The following is a 12,019-nucleotide window of genomic DNA, read 5'->3' as shown; positions in this document are numbered from 1 at the left end:
TGTCCTCTGCTTCTAGAGATACACATCAGAAAATAACTTTTTTTTCTTCTCAAATTTGAGTTTTTTCGGAGCTACATCTACGGAAATAGTTTAAACAGTTAAATGTTGAAAAAAAACTTCAAAATAATTTAGTTGAGAGAAGGTTCCGTAGATACATTTACGGAATAAATCAACGTTAAGTAAAAAAAATGTCTCCAGAGATATACCACCGAAAACAGGGGGTATTTTTGGCAACGCCCCTAAGAGGTGGAATAAGAGATTGTCTAAGATTTTCTCGAAAAACTGTTCGAAGTATTTGATTGCTTTAATGAAGGGGAAACATAATCACTAACCGCTCTACTTTATCCGAAGTTTCTATTTGACTATTTGAAAAAACTCGGACAACTTGTTTATTTTTCCTTTCTAAAGAGACTACTCTTAGTTCGAGTTTGACCACAATGGTAGTCAACCTAGCACACTATATCGACAAGGAAATCAACTGCCTTTGCCTCCATTGTTGAGAGTGTAGGTAAGCACAATTATCATTAGACTAAATCTAATCTAAGATTTTTCAAAATCAATACGAATGACTCCTACATTCGTGAAGAGACACGTCCTTATCAGAAATCACAATGATCACTTTGAAGGGTTTTCTAAAATAACTTTGAACCGGAAATGCCTTGCTCTATAAGTTATGAGGTATCTACTATATTAATGAATTCGCCAAAGAATTAAAAATAATTCATGTTATATATAGTATTTAAAATATAGAGAGGGAGAGAAATATTTTCTTTTGGACTGCTATATATAGTATTTAAAATACATGCAATGTCTTGACTAAAAAAAATATACATGCAATGTAACATGTTTGCGATTCAACCTTTGATATACAAGTAGCAAGTTAGTACCTAAAGAGACTTTGGTGTAACTTGACTTAACATTCTTAGGCTATGACTATATATTGCTTTTGCAATCTAAATTGAATTTGAAAAATAAAAAAAAAATAAAAAAATCAATTTACATGCACAAATTAAGTAATCAAGGCATGCTATACATACAAATATCAATCAACCTAAATATTTTACACTTCATACTTGGATGAATCTTGTTTTGGCCTATCAAAGAGGACATGATGTATTTTTTGCACTCTCCCCAGAATAAGGAAGTGGAGAACTTAAACTATCCTGCAAAAACATCAGCCAATAACATTTGCATTAGCACATGCCTAAAAAGGTTTCGATTTCGTAGGAAAAACACGTAGCCGAGGTATCAATCTTAACAATTGATTGAAGATTGGACGACTCGTATTCTAATTTGACCAAATCATCTTTATAATATATCTTGAAATACAAGCCGTCCAATATTCATTCGCGACTATGTGATTGCAGAGAATCCAAATCCTGGTTCGATATAGTAGTTTTCGTAACTAAACAAAAGTGTTACTAAATAGTTACCATTTGAAGAGAGACTTGGCTTTGAGTAGAAGGACTTATAAATCCACTAAAAAATGAATGATGCTCATTATTTTCAGCAAGTTCTCTTAATCTATTTAATTCAGGCATAACCTCTTTACCAAGATCAGGTCTATCTTTTCTCCTTAACTCAGCACATTTTATAGCCAACTTAGCAAATCCCATTGCTTCTTCAACTGGCCAATCTGTCACTCTTGGATCCAACATCTCACCGAATGTTCCTTTCTCGATTGCTCTACCAACATGATGTGTCAATCCCATTGGTGGCCGAGCCGTCAAAATTTGCAAGAAAATTATCCCGAGCGAGTATATATCCGATTTCACTCCCAACATTCCTGTCTGTTGGTACTCAGGATCTATGTAACAGAATGTTCCCGCAGCCGACGTCATTCTATATTGCGTCACGTTGTCTGCTACGGACGGTGGAACTAGTCTTGCTAAACCAACGTCGCTTATCTTTGAGACGTAGTTACGGTCGAGTAAGATGTTTGCTGGTTTGAGGTCTCGATGGACTAATGGCTCGGGTTTCGTTTGGTGGAGGAAGAGTAAGCCTGTGCCTATTTCAGCTGCAATTTTGAACCTTAGCTGCCAAGGTAGCGGTATAGTGTTTCCTCTACAAAAGAGACAGTCATCCAAACTTCCGTTCGCCATGAACTCGTAAACGAGGCAGCCGTATTCCGGACAGGCTCCTAGGAGGAGAACCATGTTTGGATGCCTTATGCAACTCAATACCTCAACCTGCAATGCAAGTATGATTTCAAATTGCAGAAACTTCCAATTCAAGAAAAAGAGAGAGAGAGTTTTATTATGCTTACTTCTCGTTGAAATTGCGACCTTCCTTGTTGTGCATCAGGACGAAGAACTTTAACCGCGACAGGCGTATGGTCCAGAAGACATTTATAAACGGGACCATAACCGCCTTCTCCAATCTTAAGAGAATCAGCGAAAAAATTCGTCGCAGCTTCGATCTCTTCAATTGCATACCTTCTGTACCTCACATCTTTACTTGTCAAAGCATCAACGACTTTTCTTTTCTCTTCTGATTCATTTAGAGCTTTCATTTCTGCATTAATTCTCTTTTGTGCTTCAAGTTCCGCAATTCGTTTTTGTGCTTCAGCAGCCTCAATCGCTGCTTTGGATATCGCCTTTTCCTTTTCCGCAACAGCCAACGCGTTTTCTTCAGCCATTCTCGCCTCCTCCAATCTCCTTTCTTCCTCTAATTTCCATCTTTGGAGTTCAACAGCCTGAAATGCATCAGTAACATATGATCCATGAATTAACGCAACAATCAACGACCATATGTAAATAAGGTATCGATTTTTTCATACCTTCTGCTGCGCTGTGAGTGCTTCTTTACAGGCTGTGCTATACATTTCCATTGTTTGCTTTAACTCCAATTTCAATCTCCTCATTTCAGCTTCCACATCGTCCTATACTCGCAAAAACATGATTATCAGACTCGATATTGACACTGATAATACTTTATGCATTGATAAATAACAGTACACATGTTGGATGTCCTTACTACATTTTGCGATGCAGAAGAAGATAATCCATCGCTATCGTGCGAGAAGGATGAGAAATCAGGAGTGCCAATATCAACAGATCTCCTTCCATAATTCAATGATTCAAAGCTATAGTTTCCATCAGTATCAGAACTATATGACATCCTAGGATTTGAAAAACTTGACTCCGAATTGTAGTTTTGGTTAAATATCGAAGGGAATAAACGATCGGTACTTGGCCGTCCCGAGCTTACAAAAGATATGTCACTATCTGGCATATGAAGTTCTCCATATGACTTATCATTCGGACGTTTCCTCGTAAACGGCGACCTGTCACATTATATGACACCGTATACGTTTATCTTTTAAAACTTGTTGACATTTTAAAAGTACTCACAAATCAACAATTCGATGTTAAAATGTGACGAACCTGAACGAATCGGTCGTTCCATCTTGCGATCTACGAGGTTGTTGTCCTTCAAATGACCTCCTCTCGGGTGCTAATACAAGCAAATTTCTCAATGATTATTAGTATTAAAAAAAAAGAGTAACATTATGAATATTAATATAAGAGATTAAATCGAACCTTTAGCTGCTATCGGCAGTCGAGGATCCGGTGTATCTGACCTTGCATTTGATTGACTAAGCTGAGATTGTAGAGCTGAATATGCAGGAGCAGCTCTAGAAGCCGATCTCATGGATTGAATTTTTCCTTTAGAAACAACATATACGGTACAAAAATCGGGTGCGCCTTTCGATACCGTTCCTGGAATATCCGCTACCTTGAATCTTCTGATACAAACAACTTAGCTTTGTAAATGAAATATCTTTGTATACATATAATATATGATATGTTAGTAACAATGTTATAGCGACGCTATTGGTTACTATTTCGTAATGCTTTATATTACGCCATGAGAAAATGTTAGAGAATAGAGATAGATGAATACTTGAGAAAACCATTTTTGTTGGATGAGCCTATAACCAAATGCTCAACTGCAGTTTGAGAAGTATATTCAATCAAAGCTTTGGGTACATCTCCATGTTCTAGAACAATGTCCTTGCAGTGTATCTATGAAAAAAAATGACATGATTTAAAGATACTCAAATAATGTCAAGAATTCTAAAAAAATATAATAGAAAAACTTACATCTTTTCGCGCACAAAAGACTCGGTATGGATTAAAAATATGTCTGGTATGCTCATCAATATCTTTGCACACCACCAAAACCTGCTCACTCATCCCTGACCCTGCGTATCGAGACACTTCAATTCATATACCATATCGAGAAACATCGAGAGAAAAAATGATGTGAAAAAGTAATGGTACTCACTCGGCGTTGAAATGGAAGATGGTGATTTAACATTGACATGAATGAGAACAATGGTTGAACCTTTTGTGACAAGATGATCAATGGCCCATTTGAGTGCATTTTGGCTTCCTTTATCTGTATCTATTGCCACTGCCACTATTCCATTCACCCCATCCTTCTTGTCCCATTGATTCTTTTGTAACCACATTCCTCTCACTTCCTAAATCCTCTTTAAAAAAAAAAACAAAACACCTCTTGCAAGAATCTTCAATAGCAAGAAACCATATGTCTCATCCTTTCCAACATTTTTTTCTACTTTTCTCTATGAAAAAAATGAGACCTTTAAAGGGTCTATTTCTTTTTTGCTTCTTGGGTTTATTATGCAATATCTTATGTATCTAAGTTTTTGTTCCTTTTTTCAAGAACAATAATACATGACAACTTTGTTGCTTTTAAGGTTTCTTTCTTCTGTCCCTCTATAAGACTTTAAGAGACAAAAGGATTTTAATCAATGGTTTAGTTTGTGTAGTTTGATTTGTTTATTTTGGTGTTTGAAAGAATGAAGAACAAAAAGTTTTAATTTGTGTAGTTTGGTCTTTGTTTCTTTTTAGGTTCCTTTAATTTAGCTTGAGCTTTTCACGGATGTAACAATGATATATATTTTGTTATCTCTTAATTCTCTTTCATTGTGAGAGAATAGCCAAATTTTGCGGATTACCTTTGACCACAACTCTCTTTGCATATATTTATTCATTTATTAATGCATTATTTAAGGGATAATTATAAACTAGATTGCCACCATATTTGTATTTTTTTCAGATATATATTTGTAGGTAACTTTCACACCACATGTAATATTGGAGAAAGAAATTTAGTTTATGTTAAACTAAAATTTGAAATGCATCTTAATATCTGGATATCTTTAGATACTCAAAGACTAAATCAAACTTTAACTGTTAAAAATAAATTTTATAGAGGAAATTTAATGAGACCAAAAAATAAAATATTTTCAATCAATTATAGTATTAATTATAAGCTAACTAATTCTCACCATAATATTACCTTTAGAAATAACAAAAAGAAATTTTGATGTTCCAAAGCTTTTTTAAATATAGAGGAAAAATGAGATAACTAACCTCGAAACTATTATAGCAAAACCAGATGCGGCGGAAAAAATTGGAAAAAATTGGAGAAAGTAGTGATATTAACAAAATAAACATTGTTAGAATTTAGTATAAAAGAAAAAAAAAGATACAAAATAAAATTAAAAGATTTGGATATAACCTATATTATTAATAATAAAAATGTCATGAAATATTTTATAAAAAGTTTAAGATGTATATGAAAGCTCAAATTATCAAATGATTTAAAAAAAATAAGTAAAGAATATGAAAAATTATGTGGTTAAGTTTGTGAAATCTTGTTTTGCAGGTGATATACTTTTAATCACAATATTAATTTGGGATGATGACAACTAAAGTCTTATGACAAGCCAAATACAAACAACTAAGCAGATAAAGATGCAAACCTACGTATTAGGGTTTGATGGACTTGACTATCCGATGATGACAATCAAATGGAATATAACTAAAGCCTCATCTCAAACTACTCAAGCAAGTGTCCTCTAAAGAGAAAGCATATGAAAAAGTCTTGAAGTGCTAAGAAGCACTCCTAAATTAGTAATGAGTGAACACTTTGTAAAACATAAGGGCTTTATCACAAACGTGCATGGCTAAAACGCGTACATATTAAAACATTTATTCAAACTGTTTTCCCTCAAGGAAACATCTTCAAAAATATCTTGAATTTGCGCCAGATGAATTGGGAGCTGTCAAAATAGCTCTGGACAAAATTTTAACTTATCTATTCGATTAACACTTTTGTCTAATCGGTTAGCTCAGTTCAAAATTGAGTCCCAAGCGATTATGACAACACTTTAATGATGTGAAACGACTAGATATCTTTTCTTTTCTATTTTGAACGTGCAACCGATTATATTTCAAACTTCTAATCGATTGAAATCATGTACTAATCAATTAGAATGTCATAAAACACATTTATTTGAAATTCCTTTTTGGGACAATCTCTAGGCTATAAATAGAGGTTCATTCCCTCATTTCACTTAATCCAGAATCGTGTTTTGACATAACTCACTTTCTCCCTCTCTCTAAACTTATTTTTTTACTTTCTCTAAAATACTTTAGCCTTAGTGCCTTTGTGAGAAAAGTCTTTTTGTGAGTGAGAATTAAAGTGTAATCCTGGAAGGTTAGAATTGTTAGTTCACCAAGGAAACTTTGTTTGGGTTAGAAGCTAAACCCATAAAAGCTTTGGTTTGGGGTTGGGTGATCAAGCTCGTGTTTAGGTTTGAGATTAGCACGTGGTAAAATCTCTTTAGGTTCTTGGCCTGTTTGTGGTAAAACTAAGATAGGTTAAAGCTTAGACATTGGTAAAATCTTGGAAAAGGTTCGAGATTAGCCCGATATTAAAATCTCCCAAATTATTGGTTAGCCTGTGTAAAACCAAAGTTTAAGGTTCGTAAGCTCAGCCCATCATAAAAGCTTGCAAGGTTTAAGAACTTGAATTATAGCCACTCCAAGATTCTTGTTTATGGAAAGAAGACTAACCAATTCAATATATCATGTAGAAATGAGACTTACCGCTTCGATCTGGCGTGTGAAAGAGAAGACTCAAACCGCCAAATTTTGAAGTCTTGTATTGTTTGGTTGTAGTTCAACCATCTTTACTTGTATAAGGAGGTTATTGAGTACATCCTATTAAAAGCTCTCAAATTTATTGAAAACTCTCAAGACCAGTTTTTAGGGAGAGGAGTAGGTCCTTTTATTTTTAATCGAACCTCTATAACTAGTGACAGGACTCTAATTCATAATTGGGGGGAGGGGGGCACCGTGTAATGTTTAGAAATATAAATTTAAGGTTTCATTGGATTTTCAATATTACGATGTATTATAGTGAAAACATTCAAGGTTTCACTAAAATTTTGGGTGTTGATGGCCACATGTTCAAGTCTCATTAGGTGTATTTTTTATCAGTAAAACAAAGAAAAATCTTTTTTGCCACTGGGTTATTATTTAATAAATGCGAAACTTTAGATATATATCTTTAAATTACAATGATTAAAATTTCTATATATACCTAATAAAAAGAAGATTGTGGAATCTTTGGGATGACCATGACCACCCCTTGTCCTCATGTAGGTCCGACTCTGTCTATAATTCTCAATGTCTTCTCTTTTCCCCCAATTCTTTGCTTTTCCGTCATTTATTCTTTTAAAATTATTTTTCTACCGCTAACTATTTAAAATGTTTTTGAACTCTAATTTTACTCCGCAAAGTTTTTTAAAATCACTTTTTACTGAACCACACAATTCACCCCCCTCTTGTGTCGTGTGAAAGAGAAGACTCAAACTGTCATATTTTGAAGTCTTATATTGTTTGGTTGGAGTTCAACCATATTTTCTTATATAAGGGGGTTCGTGAGTACATCCTATTAAAAGCTCTCAAGTTTATTAAAAACTTTCAAGACTAGTTCTTGGAGAGAGGAGTGGCCGAAGGTTCAAGCCTCATTAGATATACTTTTTATCAATAAAATTTTAAAATATTGCCTTTGGAAAGCCATGTTCTTTACCAAAAGCAAAATCTTCTTTCCATATATGCTATGAAGTTATTATTTAATAAATGCGAAACTTTAGTTATATATTTTAAAGTCTGTTTAGGTTCTTGGTCAGCCTGTGATAAAATCAAGATTAGGTTAAAGCTTAACATGTGGTAAAAGCTTTGATAAGGTTCAAGAGTAGTCTAGTATTAAAATATCTCAAGTTATTGGTTTGTCCGTGTAAAACTAGGGTTTAAGATTCGTGAGTTCAGCCCCTGATAAAAGCTTGTAAGGTTTAAGAACTTGAAGACTAATCACTACAAGATTCTTGTTTTTGGAAAGAAGACTAACCTCTTCAATCTACCGTGTGCAAATGAGACTAATAGCTTCGATCTGCCTTTGGAAGAGAAGATTCAGACCGCCAAATTCTGAAGTCTTGTATTGTTTGGTTGAAGATCAGCCATCTCAAGACCAGTTCTTAGAGGGAGGAGTAGATCCTTTTATTTTTTAACGAACCTCTATAACTCTCGGTGTCTTCTCTTTCTCTCAACTCTTTACTTTTTCGCTATTTATTTTTTGCAAATTATTTTTCCGCTGATAATTATTTAAAATTTTTTTAAACTCTAATTTTATTCCATAAAAATTTTCAAATCACTTTTATGTGAACCACACAATTTACCCCTCTCTCTTGTGTGAAATTACATGTCCAACAAAGCTATACTTTTTTAAAAATGAAATAGATTATGCGCAAAAAAAACACTATAGATAATATTTTATTAATGAAAATGATGTATTTTGATGGATTTACATTAGATATACATTTAATAGAAAATAATGAAATTTGAGACTATTAAAATGAGGGTTTGGATCTTCTCCTTCCATTTCTCCTCTCCTATTACCTCCTTCACAATTTCATCTCTATCTCTCTCTAACACTTTCTCTCTCTTCTTCTTTTTACTATTATTTTTAAATTTTCAATATTGTATTGCACATGTTTTAATTGAATGAGAGGGAAGGATGGAAGGAGATGATCCATTGTGTTAAAATGATGGCTAAAAAATAAAAATAAATTTAGAAATATTTTGAAAATTTTTAGAAAATTGTTCCAAGAAATACTATGTATCAACATTTTGGTAGTGTCAGAGCACTATGATTCAAAATAAATAAAATGAGTATCTTACAAAATTATAACAGATGAAAAGTTAAGAAAAATAAAATTAAAATTTTTTAAATATAAAATACAACACGAAAAATCAGAACTAGAAATTAAAATAGTAATATTAATTTTTTTAAAAAAATTAGAAAATGAATATTAGCAAAGTTAACAAAACTTAATGTTCTAGTTAAAAGAACAAGTAAAATCAAATTATTATATGATAGAATATATTATTGTTTATTAAGAGAAGATGATTTTGAAATTGAAAGAATGACAAAATATCTTTTAGGCTCTGTTTGTCAAATCTTATTTTGAATTTATAGCTCATAGCTTATAAACTCGTATGATAATAAAAGATCTGTTTGGTAACCGTCTTTTCATCACGAGTTTATACCTTATTTTACTAACTTATATCTTATTTTCCAGATGCTATTTTAAATAGCATTTTAGCTTATAGCTTATCATTTTTTCTTCCAATAATACCCTTATAAATTTTAATTATTTTATATATACATTTAATTATTAATTAAGAAATATTTTTTTATGTCATTTTACATTTATCAGCTAGTTAAACCGCTAATTTTACCAAACACTTTAATTACTTATCAGCTATCAGTCACTAGCCATCAACTATAAGCTATAAACTATCAGCCATCAGTCATAAGTTATAAACTATCAGCTAACTTATCACCCAACCGCTAATTTTACCAAACAGAGCCTAAGAATACAAAAGTAAATTAGAATTTTAGAAGGCAAAGTTAAAATATTTAATTAAATATAAAAATATCCATGATTAAGAGATTTGTGATCAAGCAAGCAAGTAGATACAAAATTCAAAATTCTGTCAATAAAAACCGTCTTTTTTATAACTTATTTTTGCAGTATTAACCATATTAGTTCTTAAAATCCATTTATTAAGCACTACTGCAACTTAATAAACTTTATTCAGTTCTATGACAATAAAAATTAAAAATGCATAAACATCATAAAGCATTCACATAATAAATACTACGTTGACATTGGATTTGAGATATTCCAACACAAATATTTTTAGCTCATGATGATCTTAGAAAAGTCTTGTGTGCCTTATCATGGAGCTGCTCATTCTCATCCTTATTAAGCTTCTCATTTGATATTTTTCTGCATTTAATCCTCCTTCGTGTTCTTCCTCTATTTGTTCATATTTAACTGGATTTGAGTTTTTAGAGTTAACATATGCTTTTCTTGAGATTTCTTCTTCAACATATCTCTCTTGTTGCCTCTATTCTGGCTTGCTTCTGTCTTGCCAGTTTCTACCACATTTACCTTCTTGTCATTCTTCTTCTTTTTTGATTTTTTTTTGGATGATGGTGCCACTTTGGAAGATGTCTCATGCCTTGCAGGCTGCACTTCCTCCATATCTCCCAAAATGTGGGCGGGAAAGATAGGAGACCTGTCGATGATATCACCCTTGAAATGAAGGTTGTACACCCTCCTGTGCCACTCGTGCGCCTCATTAGCAAATCTCCAATAATCACGTTGATCCTCTCGCATCTTCAACAACAATGTCATCACATCATCCTCCGATGCTATAGAACTAGTAGCATCTGAGGATGGCCGGTGACTTGGCTCCTCCTGATCATTCGTCTTTTCCTCACCCTTCTCGTCAAATGACCTCCTCTCGGGTTCTAATATAAACACATTTCACAAAGATTATTAGTCCTACCACGTATGCTAAAAATATAATAACATTATGAGTATCAATAAAACAAATCAAACCTAACCTTCAGTTGCTATTGACACACAAGGCTTTGCTGGATTTGGCTTTACACTAGAACCCAGTCTCATGTATTGAATTTTTCCTTTAGAAATAACATATATTGTACAAAAACTTGGTGCACCTTTTAATACTCTTCCAGGAGTAGTTTCTGCCTTGTAGCTATGATACAAACAAACTTAACTTTATAAATTAAATATCTTCGTATATATAATATATAATATCGATGTTAGTAACAAAGAATTGTAAGAAAATAGTGTATATTCAAATTCCGAGATGCAACAATGTTATAGCGGCGTTATTGCTACTATTTAGTAACACTTTGTATTACAGCATGACAAAATGTTGAAATAGAGATAGAAGAATACTCGATATAACCGTTTCTGTTGGAACAGCCTATAACCAAATGCTTAACTGCTGATTGTGAAATATATTCATTCAAAGCTTTGGATACATCTTCATGTTCTAGTACAATGTCCTTGTTGTGTATCTATGGGAAAAACAACATCAAAAGATGTTCAAATAATGTTAAGAATTCTAAAAATGAAAACAATTACATATATATGTCCTTCTTTTGTAATTTCTTTTCTCATTGTTTTTACATCTAAAAAAATAATTGAAACTTACATCTTTTCGCGCGCAGAATGTACGGTATGGTTTAAAAATTCGTTTGGTTTGTTCATCGCTTTCTTTTCTCACTACTAAACACTGCTCACTTGGGGTTGAAATAGAAGATGATGTTTTAACATTGACATGAATGAGAATAATAGTTGAGCCTTTTGTGACAAGACGATCAATGGCAAATTTAAGTGCATTTTCGCTTTCTTTATCTTTATCTATTGCCACTGCCACTATTCCTTTCATTCCATCCTTCTTGTCACACATTTCTCTCACTTTCTTAATCCTATTGCAACCTTTTTTCTTTGCTCACTCAACAACTTTCTAACATATTATTGTACTTGTATATAAATAATGAAACCTCTAAAGGGTTTTTTTTAATTTGTGTAATTTGGTCTTTGTTTCATTTGGTTCCTTTAAAATAGCATGAGCTTTTAACGGATGTAACATATCACATATACTTTATAATATTGTGAGAGAATAACCAAATTTTGTGGATTTCCTTTGACCAACTCTGAGCATACATTTGTTTATGAATGAATTATTTAAGGGGTAGTTACAAATTGATAAGACACTTTATGCCACAAGTTAAAATCTTGGATCTAATT

The 12,019-nt window shown here is 32.7% G+C and overlaps 2 protein-coding genes across 3 annotated transcripts; both read right to left on the bottom strand.

The window, feature by feature from the left end:
* Positions 1–754: 754 nt before the first annotated feature.
* On the bottom strand, positions 755–4,850 carry LOC131596199 (U-box domain-containing protein 52-like). Of its 2 annotated transcripts, none has more exons than XM_058868783.1 (10): positions 4,291–4,850; positions 4,107–4,207; positions 3,907–4,028; positions 3,543–3,748; positions 3,387–3,456; positions 2,977–3,286; positions 2,780–2,881; positions 2,267–2,695; positions 1,434–2,189; positions 755–1,163 (listed from the first exon to the last, which is right to left on the bottom strand). In XM_058868783.1, exons 1-10 carry the CDS (start codon positions 4,475–4,477, stop codon positions 1,098–1,100), a joined length of 2,349 nt encoding a protein of 782 aa, XP_058724766.1. In that variant the 5' UTR covers positions 4,478–4,850; the 3' UTR covers positions 755–1,097. The 2 variants fall into 2 exon arrangements, with proteins under 2 accessions (XP_058724766.1, XP_058724768.1); XM_058868785.1 differs by having other exon boundaries at positions 2,980–3,286.
* A 5,357-nt stretch (positions 4,851–10,207) lies between these two features.
* LOC131598417 (U-box domain-containing protein 35-like) lies at positions 10,208–11,678 on the bottom strand. The gene is made up of 4 exons (XM_058871021.1): positions 11,421–11,678; positions 11,162–11,283; positions 10,801–10,955; positions 10,208–10,704 (listed from the first exon to the last, which is right to left on the bottom strand). Exons 1-4 carry the CDS (start codon positions 11,676–11,678, stop codon positions 10,208–10,210), a joined length of 1,032 nt encoding a protein of 343 aa, XP_058727004.1.
* Positions 11,679–12,019: the final 341 nt, after the last annotated feature.

The sequence above is a fragment of the Vicia villosa genome, linkage group LG4, assembly GCF_029867415.1.
Source record: "Vicia villosa cultivar HV-30 ecotype Madison, WI linkage group LG4, Vvil1.0, whole genome shotgun sequence".
Classification (NCBI taxonomy): Eukaryota; Viridiplantae; Streptophyta; class Magnoliopsida; order Fabales; family Fabaceae; genus Vicia; species Vicia villosa.
The sequence above is the reverse complement of the archived record's forward strand: the minus strand, read 5'-3'. Positions and strand labels throughout refer to the sequence as shown.